Source organism: Sciurus carolinensis, chromosome 1 (assembly GCF_902686445.1).
Source record: "Sciurus carolinensis chromosome 1, mSciCar1.2, whole genome shotgun sequence".
NCBI lineage: Eukaryota > Metazoa > Chordata > Mammalia > Rodentia > Sciuridae > Sciurus > Sciurus carolinensis.
The window spans coordinates 167,185,435-167,206,391 of NC_062213.1; the positions used below are offsets into that span (position 1 = coordinate 167,185,435).

Consider the following 20,957-nt stretch of genomic DNA (forward strand, 5'->3'; position numbering starts at 1 on the left):
ATGGAGGAGAAGACACAGGCTCTGGCTCCTCAAGAGCAAGCTCCTAAGGGACAGTCAAGAGGAGTGGCACACATGGCTAGATCCTAGTGTCTGGCACTCAGCAGGGCATTCTGGGTGAGGTGAGACCCCAGCTGACCTGCAAGATCAGCTGACTGACACACCCCACCCTGCTCTGCCTCAGGGCTCCCCCAACCTCTCCCTTGCACCCTGTTCAGACAGCAAGTCCTGTGGAGTTGGATAGATCATCTAGTCATCCCTCCACAGGCAGTGACCACAAGCCCACGCCTGCTGCTTATCTGAGATGGAAGGGCAGGCAAGGCAAGCAAACAGAGGACCTGAGGACCCCAGGGACCAGGCTTATAAAGAAAAACAAAATGAAAGAAGGCCTCCCAGGGAGATGGGCAACTGAGCAGAGCCCTGAGAAAGGAGCAGACAATGTCTTGGGGAGAAGGGACAGCAATGTAGAGGTCCTGAGCCTCCAGGGCAAGGTCTGGTTGTGAATGGGCTCTGGTAGGGTAGCAGGGGGACTGTGGCCAGTTCAGGGGGGAAACCACCCAGCATTTCAGCAGCACCTCCCTGGGTCTGCAGTAAATTTTCATTTTTGCCTATATTTGCTAAGTTGGGAGGTTTCACCTGTTACACAAAGAAGCCCGTTCACGTACCCAGACATCCCCGTCTCTGACCATATGGCCACAGCAGCCATGCCCACTGGCCATCCCAGAATGCCTTGGGCAGACTCCCCTACCCCTAGCACTATGCACTGTGGTGAGGTGAGCCCACAACATGGGCTATACCCTCCCAACCCAAGCCCAGCCTTCTCCAAGAACCCACTGCTGTACCTGCAGAGGGTGAGCTGGACTTTCCCAAGTTACCTCAACTGCCTCCATGTGGTCCTGTGGGCCTCCCTCCTGCAGGCATGAGCTCCTACTTCCACAGCCCTTAAACCTTTAACTAACTACCTGTGGTGAGCCTGACCTGGACATCCCAGACAGACACTTCTACACTCTGCTCAAAGTGGGCTGGGCTGACCCAGGCATGCTAGTCATGTCCTCTGCATGGCCACTTCCCTGTTAAGACCCAGCCTCAGCCTACCTTTTCTCCCCAACAGGTACTCAAAGGTAAATGAGCTCAGTCTGGCTATACCAGAGGATCCTCCCTCATGGCCCAGCCCTCGCCATATCCCACAGACAAATGGGTTCAGGGCAGCCATACCAGTAGCACCCCACAGGCATGGCCCAGCCCTCCTTACCTGCAGATGGGCAAGGTCCACCCAAGCACGGGGGCCTAGGGCGCGGCTGCGTAGTCGGTTGCCAGTGAGGTAGAGCTCCCGCAGTTGGGCCATTCCTGCCAGTGCCCCGCGTGCCAGGGCAGCCAGCTCATTGCGCTTGACCTTCAGCACGTGTACGTTGCGGGGCAGGCCGGGTGGCAGTGTGTGCAGGCGATTGCCCGACAGGTCAAGTGAGCGCAGGAGGCGCAGCTTGCGGAAGGCGTCGCGGTGCATCTGCGGGCTGGTGATGCGGTTGTAGCTGAGGTTGAGCTCCTCCAGGAAGTAGGTGGTAGCAAAGTCTTCGCGCCCGATGCCGGTGATCTGGTTGTGCAGGATCATGAGGGTGCGCACGCGGCGGGGCAGGCCGCTGGGCACACGTTCCAGGGCGTTGTTATACAGGTGCACGGTGTGCAGTCGCTTGAGGCCCTGGAACGCCAGCGGGTGGATACCGTCCGCCTGCAGCTGGTTGCTGTGCAGCAGCAGGTACTCAAGGCTGCGGATGGGGGTCAGCACGTCGGCGTCCACACTCCGGATAACGTTCTTTTCCAGGTGCAACAGGACCAGGCTCCGTGGCAGTCCGGCAGGGACCCGTGTCAAGTTGTTGCTGGACAGATCCAGGTACTCCAGGCTGGAGAGCTTCCTGGGGGAGGGAGGAAATTAGAACGCTTGGCAGGAACCCACATCTGCTTGGTCCCACTGTTATTCCCAAGAGAGGTGTTTGTGGGGGGGAGGGGTGCAGTCTCTAATTCACCTCAGTGTAGGAGGGATCTGGGCAAGGTTTTTATTACACGAGAGCTTATTTGAAGACCACTGTCAAACTTTATGTTAGCTTTTTGTGGCTACCCCGGGTCCCCAGAAATGAAAATGTATTTGCCTTCAACAATAATGTTCAGGTATGTATTTGGTACCAATAAGCCAGTCTCCTCCAACATTTCCTGAATCCCTGCCACCTTGGCAGCCCTTACCTATACATATCAACTATTCTTGGGGACAGCATTGTTAACAGAGGCACCAGCCTTACAGATCCTTCCTTCTCCAGGGGAAGTGGCCAGGGGAGATGGGCAAGGGATACATGACAGTGCCTGGCTAGGGTTGGGCCCCGGGAGGAGCTTGCTGGGTGCCACAGTGATGCTGAGGATGTGTGAGAGGGGGACCCACCAGAAGGTCTCATTGTCCAGGCCCTCATCAGTCAGGTAGTTGTTCTGCAGATACAGCTCTCGCAGGTTGCTCAGCTCGCTGAAGGCCCCAGGGGGGATCTTCTCCAGCTTGTTGTTCTAGCGGGTGGAAAGGTAGGGAGGGAAGCATAAGGGAGATGCAAGGGGCTGGAGCAGGGCCTCAGGATGCGGTGTGGAGAGGGGCTTTGAGGTGCCACCAGGAGGAGACTCAGATCTGGAGCAGCTGGGTGTGTGCTGACAGCCCCATGCACAACCTGCACCAAAGGTCAGGTGCCCAGGTATCTCCCTGCTTTCCCACAGTGCCCTGTGATCGTTGTGTGCCCACAGACCATAACCTCACTTGGCAGTGCTATACCACATGGGCCAGCCCTTCTGTAGGTTCCTGCTCTCATACCCCAGCTGTGGGGTCTGCTCTTCCCCCTCCCTGCTTTCTCCCCTCCTCACCTTGAGGTGCAGCTTATACAGGGCAGGTGGCAGGTGCTTAGGCACATGGCGTAGGAAGTTGCTGGACAGGATGAGGATCTCGACATTGCTGGAACCATTGAACATGCTGTCCGGTAGCCCCGCATCCGCTAGCTTGTTGTTGTGCAGATACACAGACCTAGGGGTCAAGGCACAGTCTTCACCCTGCCTGAGGGGACCCCTAAGCCAACTTCCCAGTGAGGCTTCAAACTTTGCTAAGGCTGGGAGCAGGGTCCAGAGAGCTCTCCTCCCATCTTAACCCAAGGATGCAGTTAAAGAGCCTCAAAACTCACTACACAATTATGCACCAGGGACCAGAAGGGTCAGCACCCCACTAGAAGTTGCCTCATAAGTTAGTGGCAGAAGTATGGCTTCCTGACCCCCAGCCCAGGCATCTACATACCTATGCTGGGGATATTTGCTCCTCCTAAAGCAGCTCCAGTACAGGGCCATTCTGCCTGCTGGAAGGGACTGCCCTCCACCCTGTCCCCACCATTCCCACACACAGTGTTCTCTGCCTCACTTCCTGGACCACATCTTCCTCATCCTTTAGGTCCATCCTTTTGGATCCTGAGTTCCTCCAGCCCTTGGGTGTCCCTCCACCACAGCCCTGAGCTTGGGTCTTGATGCCCCACTACCCAGCAAGTCCCTCTCAGGGTCCTGTCTGTGCCTCACACAGGAGGAACAGCTCTACCTCAGCCCTTCCTTTCGCACCTTGCCAAGTCTAGAACCATCACCCTCTGACCTCAAATTTGGCTTCTGGCCAAAGGTGAGCCCATAGATCTTAGTGAGATAGTTGGCAGCAAAGTCCACGCTGATCAGGGCATTCGGCAGGAATCGAGGAGCCAATGTCAGCTAAAAAGGGAAGAGTCAGTTGGAAAGACCAATGGAGGGCAGAGGCTGGCTCTGGGCCCCTTCAAAAGCCTCTGCAACCAGCATCATCTTTCTAAAGTGGAGACCTCTACCCCTCCCCAACAGAGCAAAACCAAAGTATCTCTGGCTCCCCAGTCCTCAGCTTGGCAGTCAAGTCTCTGCCTGTCTGACAGCAGTTTCCAGTCTGTCCCCACACTGTCCTCCTGGGCTCATCCTAGGTGGATGGAGAGGTAGAGGTGGGCAAGATTTTGAAGGTGACCCTGGCTGCCCTGAGGAGAAAGGGGAGGCAAATGAGGCAGAGGAACATCCAGTGAGAGGTGGTGGGCTGGTGCCTGAGCGAGGTTCAGGACCTGCGGAGGGTTGGACGTGGGTGAGGGATGCCCAGGCTCTAGAAGCCTCCTGATCTGTGGTCGCAGCAGTGGTGCTGTAGGGTTGGAGATGACCTTCACCCAAATGAAAAGATGGAGGATTAATTTTGGGGCTGTGGGCAAGAAACAGTAGTTCCACTTCCTCTAGACACCTAGGGAAGATGTCAAAGATGTGGGTGGACCTTTGAGTCTCAAGCCCCAGGAATGGAAAGGGCTGGAGACTGCCACTGGACATGGCCAGAATGCAGATAGAAGTCAGATCTTCTATCTGACTAGGAACAGATGCCTCCAGAGTGTTCAGAGAGAAGGGGCTAGAATAGTGCCTGGTGGGTACAACAAATATTTTGAGCTTAGCTCATGTTGACCCTTTGTTTCTTCTGTTTTGAAATGGGGTCCCACTCTGTTCCTCAGGCTAGTCTTGAACTCCTGGACTCAAGTGACACTCACATCCCACTTCCTGAGTGCTGGTACCATAGGTTCACACCACTGGACCAGTTGCTGACTCTTCTTCTGCAGCGTCCTCCTCAGGGCCTGTAACTGGAGTCTGACTACCCTTTATTGCCTCACTCAATTACCATCTCCTCCAGGAAGCCCTCCAGGCACCCCTGCAGTGGGTCTCTTCTACACTCCTAGAGGCCTTGGTTTGTCTTCATTATTTGATAGTCTGATGCCCTGGGTGGGGTCTGTCTCCCTCCCCACCTCCAGGGTCATGTCTGAGCAGCCAGCCAGAAGGTAGCCTGGTAGAAGTTCATGGAACTTAGCAGAAGACAGCACCGGGAGGGCAGGGCAGTACACGCCACCCTCCGAGGCCCTCACCTTGTTGTTGGCCAGGTACAGGTAGTTGAGGTTGGTCAGATGTTCAAATGCCTCCTCCGGGAGCCCTTCAAAGGACAGGTCAGAGCCCTGGATGAAGGAGACGCTGCAGGGGAGCACGGGAGCCACCCCACCCTCAGCCCCAACCCCCACTTGCCTGGACAGGGAGACAGGCCCCTTGGGTCCCTTCCCAGTCAGTCCCAATAGGAGCCCCAGTCCGCTTTCTTTCTCCTTGCTCACGTGGTCCAAGCATAGGAGCACGCAGTTAAGTGTCTGCTGAGGGACACAGCCTGACCCTTTCAGCCATGAAGGAGTGTTCCCCTTGGGATGGCCACAGGTGTCAAAGCCTCTCTTCATACCCAGCCCCATCCACAGGTGGCAGGACAAGCTGGGACAGCCCCATGTAGGGCAATCCTGCCACTTCTGGGTCCTCCAGCCACCTGGCTTGCCTCTGCTCCTCTGACAGACGTCATGTCACTGGGAGCCCCGCCCCGCCAGGCCCTCTCCAGCCCTGAGGCCAGGCTCCAACACTCAGTTCCGAGCTCCAGGACCCCCAGATGCTGGGACTTGCCCAAGTTTTTAATGAGAGGGAACAGTTACATAAACCGTGGAGCGTCCCTCCATGGAATACCCTGCTGGTGTAACAAGCCAGCCAGCGAGAGCCGCAGCAACATGGGGAACCCCGCCAGGCCAACTGCTGGGGGTGAAGCGGGGCCGAGTATCTCATCTGAAGCAGGAGTTCAGCGATGAATTTAAAACCACTAGGGGAAAAAATGACTGGATTGTGAGATGGCTGTACAACTGCCTGCGCTTACTAGAACCCATCAAATTGTAGCTTTAAGTTGGGTTCATCTTATGGTATATAAATCACCCCTCAATAAAGCTGTTTTAAAATTGGAAAGAAATATACCAAAACATTGATCATGATTAATTTCAAAGTGGCAGAACTGCGTGTGGGGGTTTTTTCTTTCCTTTTTTTTTTTTTTTTTTTTTTTGGTCAGTCTTATTTATGCAAGACATCCATTTTTATTTTCTAAGTTTTCGATCCTAATCACATGTTGTTTCTGTCATCAGAAAAAAATACAGTGTGAGGCTGGACAGCTCTCTGTTTTGTTTTTGACTGCTCTTTGATTCTAAGGCCCCTGTAAATGGAAGAGTCTATGACAAGGTCTTGGGAAGCTTGGCTGCTCTGAAGCCCCACTCCTGACCCATGTCCCAGGTCCCAGACTTTTGGGCAACATCAGGGAGCCCCTGGAACATGTGGAGCCCATCCCTACACAGCCCCACTACCAACCCAGCCCAGCCCTACTCCCCCACACTCAGGATCTGCAGGGCCAAGCTTTCCCCATGGACACTTGGCACCATTTAGGACCCTGAGTCCCCACCTGGTATCCCATGGCTCTGGTGACCCCTCACCTCGGGAAGTCAGGCGGTTGTTCTGGAGGTTCAGAGTCTCCAGTCGCTGGAGGCGAGAGAGCTCCTCAGGGTAGATTTTCTCCAGTTGATTGTTCTAGAAGAAGGGGTTGAGGAGGCAGGATCAGCCTGGAGGGGCCCTGCCTGGGGCTCCTGTGCCTATTCTTTGTCCCAGTCCTGGGAGCCAGTTCCTCTCTTGGGCACCTGTCTTGGCAGACAGAACCTGGGTGCTGGCTCATATGGGCACTAGGGGCAGAGAATGTGTGAGTCCTTTAAGGTACCCACAGGTTTGGGTAGGGATGTACCTGAGTGGTTGAGCATGTGCCTAGCATGCATTAAGACTCCAATTCCAAGTCCGGGGTCAGGGGGCAGGGGGAAGGAGCCCACATGCAGACATCTACAGGCAGTTGTTCATGCTTGGTGGGCTGTCTGTCCTCTAGACTTGCCCCCTGGGTATTTCCACTGGGTAACAGGCATCCATAGCTGTTCCCCAAGCAACCAACTTTGCTTCTCTTTCCAAGCCCCGTGGTCCCCACTCCTCTTAGAACACTCATTATGGTGATTTACCACATCCCCAGCCTCCCTAAGTTGAACTGGGGCTGCTTTAGGAGGCTGCTCTGGGGCCACAGTGGGAGTCCTTTTTGTTTGATTTCTCTGTTTAGGTCTCTGCCTTGCCCATGGATTGTGAGTGCCTAAGGGCAGGGCGTGTCCAAGTCCTCTGTGCCCAGCACCCCACACAGGACCAGAGGTGTAGAGCAGGAACCCAGGATATAGTCTATATGTGAATGAGTAAGTGAACCTATGTTAAGAGTTGTCCTCAACTTGTTCCTTCCTCTCACTGACCACCCTGACCCAGACCCCACAGCTGCCACCAGGGTGGTGTGACCATGGGGTGGGTCATTTTCCCTCTCTGGACCTGATCTCCTCTGGAAGTGGGTATGACAGCCCCCATTCCAGAATTACTGGGCCACAAAGACCATTCCAGATGAATCTGAGTCTCCCCAGTGGGGAAGGCCAGGCCCACTTCTCAAGGTTCCAAAATCAGCCAGCACACCTGCAGAGACAAGGTCTCTTGTGTTCTGCACCCCTGAGTACTCCAGTTGGGTCTACTTGGCTCTGATCTCTTGGCCCTGTGATGGTGACTGCATTGCTCTGTGCAGAGGGTCAGTCGCTAGGCAGGCTCATGTCATTGTGAGACCCTGACTCTGTGCACTGGGCCTCAGCTAGACTCCTCAGCAAATAAGCAGGCTGTACCATCTCAGTGCTCTGTGGTCAGGACATCAGGAGGGTGTCACATGAGTGGGCCAGGACTCTACAAGTCTAATCTGCCTTGTACCCTGAATCTGGGGATGGGGAGTCAATGGAGGGCCTCCCTGGTGATCACTGGCACATCAGCCTCACCTGCAGGGACAGATGGTTGGTGTGCTCAGGCAGGTCCCCGGGGAACTCACGCAGGTCGATGCCACCACAGTCCACAACACCCTCCTGGGAACAGGCACAGTCTCGGGGACAGTCAACAGTGGCCGGGCCAGGCCCTGGCTCCTCGGGGCTCAGGACCAGCACAGGTTCCTCCTCCACAAATTCATTCTCCTCAGGACTCAGACTGTGGGTGCTGCTTCGGTCAAACATCGGGGCCCTCACTGCGAGCACAGGTCCCAGATGCAGCTGTGGTGGCAACAGCAGCAGGAGCAGCAGCGCCCTGCTCCGGGCCATGGTGCCTGTGGGAGGGGCTGAGTCAGGCTTTCCTTGGTGCCAGAGCTGACTTTACCTGTCAGATACACTGGGCACAAGGCTTGGGCCCTCAAAAGACATGACACGATGGGTCCTGCTTTGGTACAAGGCAGGTCCCACTCTGGTCCCCATTCTTGGCACCCCACTGTTCTGCTGCCCTTCCCTCCCTACCCAGCCTCCATCAGGGCTGCCCTCCAGAGGGGTGGGGTGATGAAGTCTTGTCCTCAGGTAGGTCTGCAAAAACTTCCACGATCCTCAGCAGGTTGGGTCCTGAGGAATCTGTATCCCCATCTCACAGAAAAGATGAAGCAGGATCTGAACTTTGCTGAGCTCCTGCTGCCCTGGCACAAGTAGTGTGTGTAACCACCATCCACCTTCCAGCAGTCACAAGCCATGGTGAGCCAGCATGAGTAACTGCATCCTAGAGCTTCAGCTAGCCATTCAGGATCTTTGGGACTTGACCCTGCCTCTCCCGCAACCATCCCAGTGACAAAGGACTATGTGGTGTTTTCCCCTCCAGGCCTTTATACATGCTGTGCCTTCTGCCCAGAATGCCCTGCCCCTCTCAGGCAATCAGTAACTTCTTTTCCAAGAACCAACTCTGATGCCATGATGAGGGGGAGATTCCAAGATGGTCCAGGGCTTAGCACTAGTTGACTTGGGTTGTGTCTTTGTCATCTGTGGGGCTGTGAGCAACTCCCAGTGTCTGGTGTAGGCCAAGCACAAAGCCTGGCACAGAGGAGGCCTCAGTGACCGGAGCTGCTGCTGCCCTGTGATCTCCCACATCCCATTCCTGGTGTTCACCTGCTCAGCTGCCCTCACTAGAGCCTGATGGGTTACACAGCTATTGCCATATCCAGGAGGCCACTCCCCAGCACGGTCCCCTATTGCAGCAAGGGGGGTGGTGCAGATTGAGGAAGATGCTGGGATGCCACTGTCCCAGCAGCCCCTGGCCTGGGCTTGGCTCAGGTCTGGGTTGCTGAGTCCTCCTTAAAAGAACCCACTTAGACAACGTCTCTGGGATGTGGTAAGTTGTGTCAGGTCGTAGACAGGAACACGGACCCCAGTCTGAGTCCCACTTGCACCACTTAGTGGCTTGGACCTCACTGAGCTGCCACTTCCTCACTGTACCACACAGATATACATCTGAACTCAGGCTTCTATGAGGTGTCAGTAAAATAACAGAGACCTGGCACCTGCCACATAATGAGGAGCTGCCATTGCTATGTACTGAGTGGCACAGTGACCTGCCTCAATAAATGGGAAGGGGGTATGGGCACAAATGTCTAGGCCTCAGCACATCCAAGCCAAGATCTGGGTCCCAAGTCTGCTTAGGTCACATGGACCTGTGAGTCAAGGAGACCAGCTGCCCCCACCTCTTCTCTCTCCTCATAGCTCTTCCCTCCTGGACCTCATCCTCCTAGGGACCCCTTTATGCAGCCACCCCAGTCTGGAGCATGGTAGCCACAAGCATATGGTCTCAGTGAGACTCTCCCATCACAACATCAGGGTTATTAGGGTCTGACTAGACACCCGGCCTGTTTGGGAAACAGAGAGCTTGTCATTCATACAAGTGACAAAGTGGGCTCTGCAATCACACAACCATGGCTGTGATCTCAGCTCTGGTCTTTACCTGCTGTGTGACTTCAGGCAAGTTTTGAAACAGTCTAAACCTTAGCTTCTCATTTGTCTTTGAATGATAACAGAAGGGCCATTATGGGGAGACTGAGAGGGAGGCACGCACTGCACACAGTAAGTGCTCAATAAACATTAGCTCTTCCTACCACTACTCATATGCTTCACAGTGTGGTTCACTCCCAGCCACACCACTGCCCACTCCAGAATCCCCTGCTCCTCCATTTCCTCATCTAGACCTCACCTGGGCTTTGTGCTCCAGACAAGTCCACCTTCTCTCAGAGACACTGCAGACACTCTAGCCACCTACGAAATCCAGCCCTGGGGTCGCTCAGGATTTCAGATACAGCTTTGCATTCCTCATTGGCTCAGCCAATTCTCCAAGGTGAGGTTTGTCTGCACCCAGCCTGGCACTGGACACTGGGGACACAGGTGAGGTAGATAAGGTCCCTGCCCTCCTTCTGGAGGGAGCAGTGCACCCCAGTTACCAATAACTACTTCCCATCTGGACTGGGGTGACAGCGTGAAGGGGTCCCTCGGAGGACAGACCCTTGAAGAAAAAAGTGTGAGGAGAGAGAAGCGGGGTGGCAGCCAGGCCTCCTTCACCCGTAGGTCCACATGGCTAGGCCGAGTTGGGTCCCAGTTCCTGGCAGGCAGAGAACAAGGGAGCCCAGCATGCACACAGCTCCTGGACTCCAGAGATCAGCAGGCAGCAGTGAGCGACACCTTCCCGGTGCCATGCTCACCCTGCCACCCCTCTGCTGCCCCACTGCCCTCACCACATGCCCGTCTGCAGACTGCCATTCCCTGGCACAATGTAAACCCTACAGCTGGCTCCACAGCCTTCAGCCCAGCAGCTGTCAGCGCTAGACTGAGGCAAGCCTCCCCTCTTTGCTGTCTGACACCACTACAGACAGGGTCCCTCCCTGAGAGTGGGGTGTGGGTCCAAGCCTGGGCCCCAAATTCAGAGCAGGAGGCCAGGGACAAAGGATCTAGGGGAAGGTGCTCAGGTGCCACATATCTTGTACACTCACTGGGCAGGCTGGTCTTTCTCCCTCACCTTCAGTTTGTATCTAAAAAATCTGTGAATTACATCTACACAAATATTTAATTTGTATTAACATTCTGAACCATACTGAAAATGTTTCCATCACCTCACAGATCAGGGAGCTGAGGTCCATGGTGGTCGGTCATTGTAACAGCTGTTAAGTGGCTGAACTGAGCTCCCTGCCCAGGTCTTCGGGGCTGTCCTGTGCTGCTCTGCCTGGAACAAGCCCAGCTGGGTGCAGCCTCCTCCCCTTAAGAGGCTCACACTGTCTACTATGGTAGCCACTTGCCACACGTGACACTTGAAATATGGCTAGTCTAAACTGAGATGTGCTGTAGGTGTAAAATGTAGTATACTTCAAATGTGTTGCAAAAGAGAATGTAATCAATATAATATATATAAGTTCACATTTATTTTTATACTGATTACAGGATAATACTTTGGACATAGTAAACAAAATTGTTTGCCTATTTCATTTTACTTTTTTAATGTGGCTTCTAGAAAATTTTGCATTGCATCCGTGGCTTGTATTTCTATTAGATAGTGCTGGTCTAGAGCATTATGTGTAAACTGAGTCTGAAAATCCCAGTGTCAACAGAGGCCTGATGGAGGGAAGCTTAAGAGATCACAGGGGCCCAGGGGAAGCCTAATCTTGCCAGATATGGCTTCCTGGAAGTGAGGCCTGGTCTAGTCATTCTGCAGGATGAACATCAGGCCAATGGAAAATAATGCGAAGGAGGGGTCAGTGTGTGTGACCTGTGTGAGGCCTGGAGCAAGGGAGGCCATGCTGTGAACTAGATCTACAAAGCTCACTATGTCTGGTGACAAGTGGGGACTGGGAGTGATATGAGTGGAGACAGTGGACACATGTCTAGGCCAGGTAAGGCCAGAAAGTGTGAGCCTTATCTCTGGAAGATGGGCTGCAGGAGAACAGGGGTGTGACAGGCAGGCTAGGGGTGACCTGTGAGGCTGTGGATGGCACACGGGAGAGATAATGAGCCTGCCCTGGGCAGAGAGGAGGTGCTGGGCTTCAGGGATGGAGAGGTGGGACTGGATTCCAGGGAGAGGTAGGAAGAACAGTCATGGCTTGAAGAGTGGTGGCCCCAGTGGCACCTCCCAAGTCCTCCAGCTTTCCAAGCCACACTGAGGACCACAGAAGCCTGGGCAGTCCAGCTCTACCACCTGATTTGCCGTGTGAGGTTGGGCACATCACTGACCCATCTGAGTTTCAATTTTCCCATTTGCTCTTCTAAGAATGTTGAGCAAGATGAGCCCCAAGGCTCCTTCTGGGTGCCTGGCCACATGGGAAGAGCAGTGGAGAAGCAGACCCCTGGTCTCTAGGAGCATAAAGTCTACCCGGGGAGGGACATCTCAAACCCTAAGAGCAGCGGAGCAGCTTCATCTATGGCAATCTCTTCCTCAGGTGGGACACAGTCCCACAGAGGGACACAGTCCACAACCTGCCTGCTGGCTGAGCCTGGAGGTCTCACTTCACTGCTGTGAGCTCTGTTTACAAGCCGAGGAAACAGAGAGGGAGCTACTCATTAGGATTAAAGGGAAGGAGGGCCCTGCCTGATGCTGCACCAAGTAGGTCTGCCTTACACAGGGTTACTAGTATTGAGGAAGTAACTGACATGTGCTGCCAACCAGACTCAAGGTCAGAAGTGGGGGGTGGGCTTAAGGCAGAATTAGAAAAAAAGAGGGAAAGACCAGGGGGCAGATCCTGGGCCCCCAGCACCACCTTCTTCCTCCACTCAAGGTAAACGTTCACTCTTCACTGATCACCTGCTCTGTGCTGAGCCACAGACAGCAACATCTTACTGATGCTGACGGAAATCCCAGGACTAAAAGTCCACCTTCTTAGTTTGCAGGTACAGAACTCAAACACAATGGGGATCCCACTACTGCCCATCCCCAGAAATCTCCTCCTCTGATGCCCCTGCTCTGGGGGACCTCTTTTGCTCCCTCAACTGGGTTAGGTGCTCTCTGGTGCTCTCAAATCACTCTGCCAGGTGGTCCTTTGAAGCTCAGCAAAGCCTCCTCTGAATCCCCAGACATGGAGTGGCTACTCAGGAAATGTTCATTGAATGAATGAATTTGCGAAGGGCAGAATTGGAAAAGATTTGCAATATTATCTGGTCTGACTCCTTAGTTTATAGATTAGTATGTTAAAAACAAGACCAGGGCTAAAATTTGTCTTGAAGGTTGAGTAGGAGTTCTCCAAGCAATCAAAGGGAAAGGCACTCCCAGCAGATGAAAGGGCATGAGCAAAGGCACTGAGTGGGGATGGGGGAAGAGGGAGGTGTGTTTAAGGAGGATAAACATGGAATGGAAGCTGGGGCTGGGGGCATAGGTTTCCAAAAGCATCAGACACTGTGCAAAAGTTTTGGTAATAGGGAGCCATCAAGGGTTCCAAACAGATGGTGGTCAGTGCTCTTACATATGACTCCACCAGGCCTAAAGTCTCCACAATTAGCAACTCCCTCCCTTCCCAAGATTCAGGCTGAAGGGACAAAGTATGCAAGATCTATGAAAACAGTCATGTGAATCTGACAGTTCTTAACTTGCACTCTAAGCTAGAAGTAGACTGGACCTTGACCCCAGCAGTGGCCATAAGTGGGCAGGAATACCCAGACCAGTCACAGGTCCTTGCCAGGCAGCCCACAGAGTGGGCTAAGTGGTGGGCTCTTCTACCTTGGAATGCTGTGAGCCCGGGGATCTGGTTGGGCCCCTCCTGACCGGCCTTGACTTTCCAGAAGCAGAGCACAACTTCATCTTTCCTAACTGGCCCCAAACCAAAGGGCAAATGCTCAGGTCGGGTATACTTATCCCTATGCACTTTTAGACTACTGACCATCAGCAGTCGGCGCCACGTGCACCCGCCAGGCGCTGGCCCCTGCTGCAGTGCCTCCTTCTCTCCAACAGTATAGGCTGCGGCTGCCTCCCAATCGCAGCCCCGAACGCTGCCAGAAGCACGCCGCCGCCGCCGCCACCTCCTTTTCCACCTGACGGCGCGTCAGGTATTCCAACGCCACGCTCTCAGGCCAGTTGTACTTCGGGGACCCACAACCTGGGGCTTCTGCTGCATTCGCAGTACGGTGCGGACCTCGCTCCTTGCCTTCCCCTCTCCCTGCCCCTACCTCTGTCCGGCTGTCCCAGCTAGGAATCAGCCGCCTAGACAGAACGGGTCTAGGACTCCAGCTGAGAGCTTTGGCTCCACTAATGCGCGGCGCCGGGCAGGCACAGCACAGGGGCCCGGAGCTGAGCCCCACGGTAGCACCCCACGGAAGGCGCGCGGGGTGCGCCTCACCTGTCGATGTGCCCTAGAGGCATATCTCTGCCTCTTTCTGGGCCTCAGTTTCTCTGTAATAAGGCTGGAAGCTGGAGTCCCTGGGAACCTGATGAATATCGTGAGGAGATGCGGAGATACTCTGGGCCCGGGTTTTCAATACAGGGATCCATACCTCCCCTCCAGTTCCACCTGCCCCCACATTCCCTGTCGCCCGCCTGCGTCCTTCCACTACCCCCCTCCGCCCCATCCGCTCACAGATTCTTTCCAGATGTGCGCAGCAGGAGGGGCCTGGGGTCTAGGACTAGCCTGGCCAGAGGAGAGAAAAGGCCCCTCCTTGCCCAGGTCGGGATCGCTCAGGAGTAGCAACGGAGAGAAAGATCTCCGGCCATGCCCTGGGTGCAGGCTCCGACCGGGGCGCGATGCGGCGGCTCCGCCCCAGGCAGCTGTTGAGTAGTCCGGAGAAGGCAGGGAAGTCAGAGTCTGCTGCCCAATCTCGACCCCCCGGCCCTTGGCCCGCCCGCCGCCGGCGTCTGGTACCTGCTGCGCCCCGCGCGGTGCCGCGCCCCGCCGGCTGAACACGCTCTCCCGAGTCTCCGCTGCGCTCCGCGGGCGCGGACTCCTTCCATTCAAGTCGAGCCGTGCGCTCCGCGACGCAAGTTTTGTTGTGGGTTTTCTCCTCCCCGCCTCTCCCCCGCCCCCTCCCCGCGTGCATCTGCTGGACGCCGGCCTCCTCCGGACACAGGCGTAGGGTCCCCCCGGGCGCGGGAGGGGAGGGCCTGCACCCTCCGGCGCTGCGCTTGGCAGGGCCCTTCTTCCCGGGGAGACAGAGCCGCCTCACGGTCCCCTCCGCCCCGGCGGGCCGTCGCACCACGCCCCCCCAGACCGGGAAGGCGGGGTGTCTAGCCCGCAACGCTTCCTCGTTCCCAGCCTTCCACGGTGGAACTCGACCCTCTTTAGGCCCCCGCACCTGAAAGTAGGGCCGGGAAGAGGGTTTCTTCCACTCAGTGGTTCCGAACGCAGCTTCTTGCTCATGACGGAGGATTCTGCGACCACTCCAGCTTGACTACCTTTTCATTCCCTCTCCTACCCTGGGGTCTCGGGGCCGTGGCTAACCCTGCAGGCTCCTTCCCAGAAAAGTTCCCAGCCCTCTACACCACCCTCCGCCCCCACCCCCCAAAGGCCCTGGGCCCACAATCTGGTGAACCTTGATGGTAAATTGGGCGGGAATAGGGTGCCGGCAGATCCCGGTCGCAGGAAGACAAGGGGGCGGGCGGTGTACAGTGAGCCCTCACGGCACCACATTGCTCCCAGGAGCTGAAAACGTTTCCAAGTAAAGGAGCATTAACTACTAGCAGCTGAAGCAACACCGTAGGAGCCAGGGGCTTCGGTGGTGGAAGGCAGTGGGGCTGGTTGGGGTGGTACTTGGCACCTCTGCTGTGGAACAAGCCTCTCCCTCATACCTACTCTGGCCTGCGGGCAGGACACCCATAGCTGCCTCACTGGGCACTTGGGTAAATAAACCAAACGTGGGACCATTTATTCACCTAAATTGCCTAGGCCCTGAAGGAATGAATGGCTCATGTAAAGATGCTCCAGACCTTTCACTCCTGCTGCTGCCCACAAGGGCATCCTGTTAATATATGCCACGCGCATTACATGGATTACTCCGTCCTTCACAACCTTGCAAAGACCGCTGTCTCCCGCATCCTACAAGGAAGGAGATGACCTCCCAAAGGACGAATGACTGAGAAAAATGACCATTAACTGGTAGACTGGGGAACAGCCCAAGTCTACCCCTCTTCACTGCCCTGTCCATGGTGGAAACAGGCAGATGTGAGTAGGCAAGAATAGAGGCGGGACTTGAACCCACAGCTGTTTCCATTACACAAATAACTCAAGAACTTAGCAGAATGGGAAAAGGAAATATTTAGCCTTCTTTGGCCTCAAATTCCAGTCATCTCTGGGTTCAAACTTATGAGTTGATATGATTCACAGGACTGGACTGGGGCCAAAAGAGAGAGAGATACATCTGGTGTCTTCTGAACAATGAGCCTAGATTCATGTGCAGCTAAAAGAACAGGAGTCTATTGACTTGAATATCCTAGAACTAAAATTTAGGACAATGAGAGCCAGGATATAATGAGTGCCCACAGCTTCTGTCTTAAATCTTAAGTATCCTGTCATCCCAACCCAGGGGAAGGTATCTCTACATTTATAATTGCCAGGGCCGGGTGTTTGAGGGTCAACCCCGTGGCACATCACTCATTGTTCTCCACTGCCCTCACTGAAAAAGGCTCTGCCAAGATAGTGCCCATGCATGCTTCGTGGCTGTCTGGTGCTGTGGACACAGTTACATCATTTGTCCGAAGCACTGACCCTTTGAGGGTCTCTAACGGGAACATGGAGACAATCCTGGTGCTCCAGAAACAAGTCCTCTAGCTTTTAGAAGGGTTGTAAAGATCCCAGTGGCTCAGGAGGCTGAGGTGAGAGGATGGCAAGTTTAAAGCCAGCCTCAGCAACTGAGCAAGACCCTCGAAAATTAAAAATAATAATAATAATAAAAGGACTGGGGATGTGGCTCAGTGGCTAAGCGCCCCTGGGTTCAATCCCTGGTCCAAAAAAAAGGGGGGGGGAGTGTGGGGTTGTAAAGACAGCTGAGTTTGAAATTTAGGTTTCTTGAATCTACCTGCCGCTTCAACTCCTTCATGCTGACCCCCAATTTCAGGTCCTGTTTGATATTACAGTAGTACATAGTATCATGCAAGCCTTGAATGTAGACCTGGGTTCAAATGAAAATAAAAATAGTACCTACACCTCACAGAATGTCTACATTAAATGGGAAGTTGCAAGTATGGAATTCTGTACAGCACCTGGTGCATGGTAAATGCTCCATAAATGGCAGCTATAATTATTACAGAACTATCATCCACACCTAACCAATATCCAGGAGACATTAAAATAGACATGTCAAATGGTAAGGATTTAAAAGTTCGCCACTACCCAGGACAAGTGCCTTCTAACAAAACAGAAACAAAGAACACTCAGAAGGGAGGAAAGACAGACACCATAGAGACAGCTGGGGCTAAAGAACAGGAAGGTTCTCAAGGGGAGAAAAGGGGAGAAAAGGAGCATTGAGCTGTTATACTTCATCATCAGAGAAGAAAATTACTTGTCTCACCTCCAGCTGAGGGCCCAAGACCTTTCCTTATTAATACTGAGCTATGACAGTGGCTTCATCAAATCACATGGTGTCGTTTGGGCTGCAGGGATTCCATCTGATGAATCTTGATAAAAGACTCACCAAGGAACAAGCAGAGAATGATGGAAAAGCCACAGGTAAAGTCTCTGGACTCTGACAATATCTATTCAAACTCTTCATTATTGGACTTTTCTTGACATATTTTTTAACTGCCTTCTAATGGATTATGAGCCCTCCAAGGCAAGAACCTCATTTCCTATAATGTGAGGTCTCCTTTCTAGCCCTAAAAAACATCTACCTGTCACAATGATGTTGGTAGGTAGATCACGATATCCCCTAAGATGTCCACACCTTAATCCTAGAACCTGTGCATGTGTTATATGACACCAAGGATTTAGGAGCTGTAATTAAGACTACAGATCCCCCTCTCCAGTGCTAAGGATCAAACCCAGTACCTCACACATGCTAGGCAAGCGCTGAACCACTGAGCTACAGCCCAATCCAAGGTTATGGGTCTGAATATAGGGAGTTTGTCATGGATTTTCCAGATTTGCCTAGTCTAATCATGTGAGCTATTAAAAACAGGCATGTCTCTGGCTGGAGGTAGGAGAGATGAGGAAAGGGAGGTCAGAGAAATTTGAAATGTGAGACAGACTTGACTAGCTTTAATGAAGGGGCCATGAGCCAGGGAATGAGACGGCTCTAGAAGCTGCAACACTCTCAGGCTGCCTGCAAGGCTGCAGGGACTTCAGTCCTATGGAGTGTGGTACTGAGTTCTGCCCAAATCCCAAATAAGCACAGGAGCAGGTTTCCCTCCAGAGCCCCGGATGGAAGCCCAGGGTAGCAATATCTCCACTTCAGCCTTGAGAAAGAGCCAGAACACAGAAACCAGTTGAACACAACTAGACTTCTAAGCATGGTGCTATTATTGCCCCTTATTTTAGGAAGCATGCTCAGGGAGGATTCGAAACCTGCTTCAGTGGCCTGGCTAGTGAGTACTTGGGACCGGGGACAAACTTTGGTCTTCAGATTCCAACTCCAGTGAGCATGGTCTTCAATGCCACAGCTAGGGTTCTGTGGCTTGAAGATTATAATACCTTAGGTCAAATAAAAACTGACTACAAAAAATGTCAAAAACAAGCCAAAGACACACACACACACACACACACACACACACACACACACACGCACACACACCAAAAAACAGAAAAACACCTCAAGCCTCTTTCACACTATGAAAATGTAAAAGCTTTTTAAATATTTATTTTGAATCTTCACTTTCCTCCAAAGTAAATTATGAACAAGTCAGGGTATAAACAAGTAAAAAAAAAAAAAAGATATCAAGTCTTCTTTCTGGCACATAGGAGAAAAAAATATTTTGATAAAGCAAAAGGAGAAATCCTCAAGTGGCTGTCAATGAAATTGCACTTGCTCCCACTCAGATGATCTTTCAGCCACTAATAAGGTCCATCTCTTGAAACGAAAGGCTCCCAGTTTTGCAGTGGGGTTTAGGAACACCTCTGATTGGAGTTCTCAGTCTACTCATGACTGATTTTTATTGTTTGGAAGTTCAACTGATTTTCAGTCTGAAATTTCTCTATTTTTTTCCCCTTTCCTTCTAAGAACTCAGCAAAAAAAAGTTCCTCCCCCTCTTTTGGTCTTTCCATCTCTCAAATATTTGTGAACTGATATCACACCCCGCCCTTGGGTATCATTTTGCCAACCTTAAGCCTTCTTTCAGTCTGCCTAAATCAACCATTCTCTTAAACTATGTGTCTTCATGCCCAAAACCCTTTCCCATTTATTTCTGTCCTAATGTCTACTCTTGAACAGATAGTGGTCTGCACAGTACAGAAGGTACCATGTTCCAAAAGGCAAATTACACAATAACTTGCAGAGGAAAACTTAAGTGTTGTTGGGTAGTTGGTTAGAAAACTAGCACTAACGGTTTCTCTGCCTGCAATTTAAATAAATAGCAGACTATCATCGATTTCAACCAAGTCTACATAAAAGTTTATGGCCACAGATATAGCAATTAAAAGGTCAAGTGCTTACTACATGCTGCTGAAAACAGTATTGTGACTATTTACAAAGTATTTAAATGGCTAGTAATATAATACGCTAAATGGACATCACTTTTTGAAGTTAAGTTTTGATTTTTAAAAAAAAAAAAAAAACATTTCTTCAAGAACTCTGGCTAAAATGCCATACCAGATTAAAGTTACAGCCAAATGGAATCAGACTCCACATTTCTTAAAGGCCAGAAATCTGGCCCAATATTCTCTGCTCTTACCAAGAACTAAAGAACTGTTTGTTTGCAGCAGTCTCCAGATAGATCTAATGTTGGCCCTTTCCAGAAGATTTTGTAACTCTCTATTGAGAAAAACTCTAAAATTTGGCCAGAGTTGGCTGTTGTTTCTGATAGCATGTAAATCTTTCAGGCCCCTCATGAGCCACTTAGTACAAATTCCTAATTCATGTCAGTGTAGTCTCTAAACAACCTCAACCCCATACAGTAATTTACCAGGAGGTACTATCTGGCCAGTTACTTTTCCTTTCTAGTCAATAACATCGAGCAACTTTGTGTTCAAAAAGCAATCATGGTATAGGCATCTATAACTATAATTTTTGGCCCAAATGAAAACCTTCTGAAAGTCATACCAAATACTTCTATACCCATTCACTTAAATGGCTATTAAATTTCAGTGATTCTTGAGAAAAATGTAAGGATGCAGATAGTCAACAAAAGTAAATTATCCTCCATTCCGAAGCTAAACCATTATCTGATTCCAAAGGATTATTTCAGAATGTTTCAATGAATTTCTTGGAGTGAAAAAAAAATGTCTTAAATAACAGTAAGCATCGTTCACTGAGTACCTACTGTGTGCTTAACATTTTACAGCTACAGTTGCTAATCCTTACAACCACAAGGCTGGCACTATTATTCCATCTTTTACAGGGAGAAACAGGCTTAGAGTCCTTACTTATTATTAACTCACAGTCCCAAAGCTATTTAAGAGCTACAGCTAGGACCAAAACCCACATCCAATGGGCCCCAAAGTTTCCCCACTATCCAAGGCTGCTCTAAATGTATTACTTTCTAAAACCAATAAAGTTTCAGAAGATAAAGCTGCTGCTAGCTGCGGGCTTTAATTTCCTGGTTTTTTTTTTTTTTTTCTTAAGGTTGTCACTTTATATTGAAGAAAACAGAAGGATATTTATATGTGACTGAACCTTTTCGTAGGCATTTTACAATCTATAAAGGATTTTAATGATCCCTAACCCTCCATTTGTTTGAGAAACAGCTATTGACCTTATTGGGTGGACACTGCATTAACACAGAAGTGAATAATGGTTTCTACATCCAAGGTGTTTATGGTCTACTGAGACACATTCACCCCCAAATTAATGGTCCCCCTTTTGCAGAGGAAGAAACTAAATGCTGGTGAGGCCTGAATGTTTTGTCCTAACTTGGCTTCAGGATGCAGAGACAGGACCCGTTACCAGGTTCTGCCAGCTCTACCTCTGCCTACTTTTTCACATCTATCTCCAATACTGACTGATGCCCTAGTGCAGGACACCATCTTCTTACATGTGGACATCCTTTCAGCCCCATATGTTCCCCACACAGCAGCTACGGGGTAGCTGGAGACATCTCTGTCCCCTACTTTCAGTTCACTG

The 20,957-nt window shown here is 51.9% G+C and overlaps 1 protein-coding gene across 4 annotated transcripts in view; it reads right to left on the bottom strand.

Annotated features, from left to right (window-relative positions):
• Podn (podocan) overlaps positions 1–14,772 on the bottom strand; it is a 33,886-nt gene extending 19,114 nt beyond the window's left edge. For 2 of the 4 annotated variants that reach the window (XM_047551739.1, XM_047551731.1), the window contains exons 1-8: positions 14,615–14,772; positions 7,773–8,089; positions 6,375–6,468; positions 4,962–5,026; positions 3,650–3,759; positions 2,887–3,043; positions 2,426–2,541; positions 1,250–1,907 (exon numbers count right to left, since the gene is read on the bottom strand). In XM_047551739.1, coding sequence (XP_047407695.1) covers positions 1,250–1,907; positions 2,426–2,541; positions 2,887–3,043; positions 3,650–3,759; positions 4,962–5,026; positions 6,375–6,468; positions 7,773–8,084 — 1,512 coding nt within the window. In that variant the 5' untranslated portion in view covers positions 8,085–8,089; positions 14,615–14,772. Of the gene's footprint in view, positions 1–1,249; positions 1,908–2,425; positions 2,542–2,886; positions 3,044–3,649; positions 3,760–4,961; positions 5,027–6,374; positions 6,469–7,772; positions 8,090–9,981; positions 10,120–14,095; positions 14,117–14,614 lie in introns of those variants that run through there. The other 2 variants (XM_047551758.1, XM_047551749.1) reach the window with 2 other exon arrangements.
• Between the last annotated feature and the right edge of the window lie 6,185 nt (positions 14,773–20,957).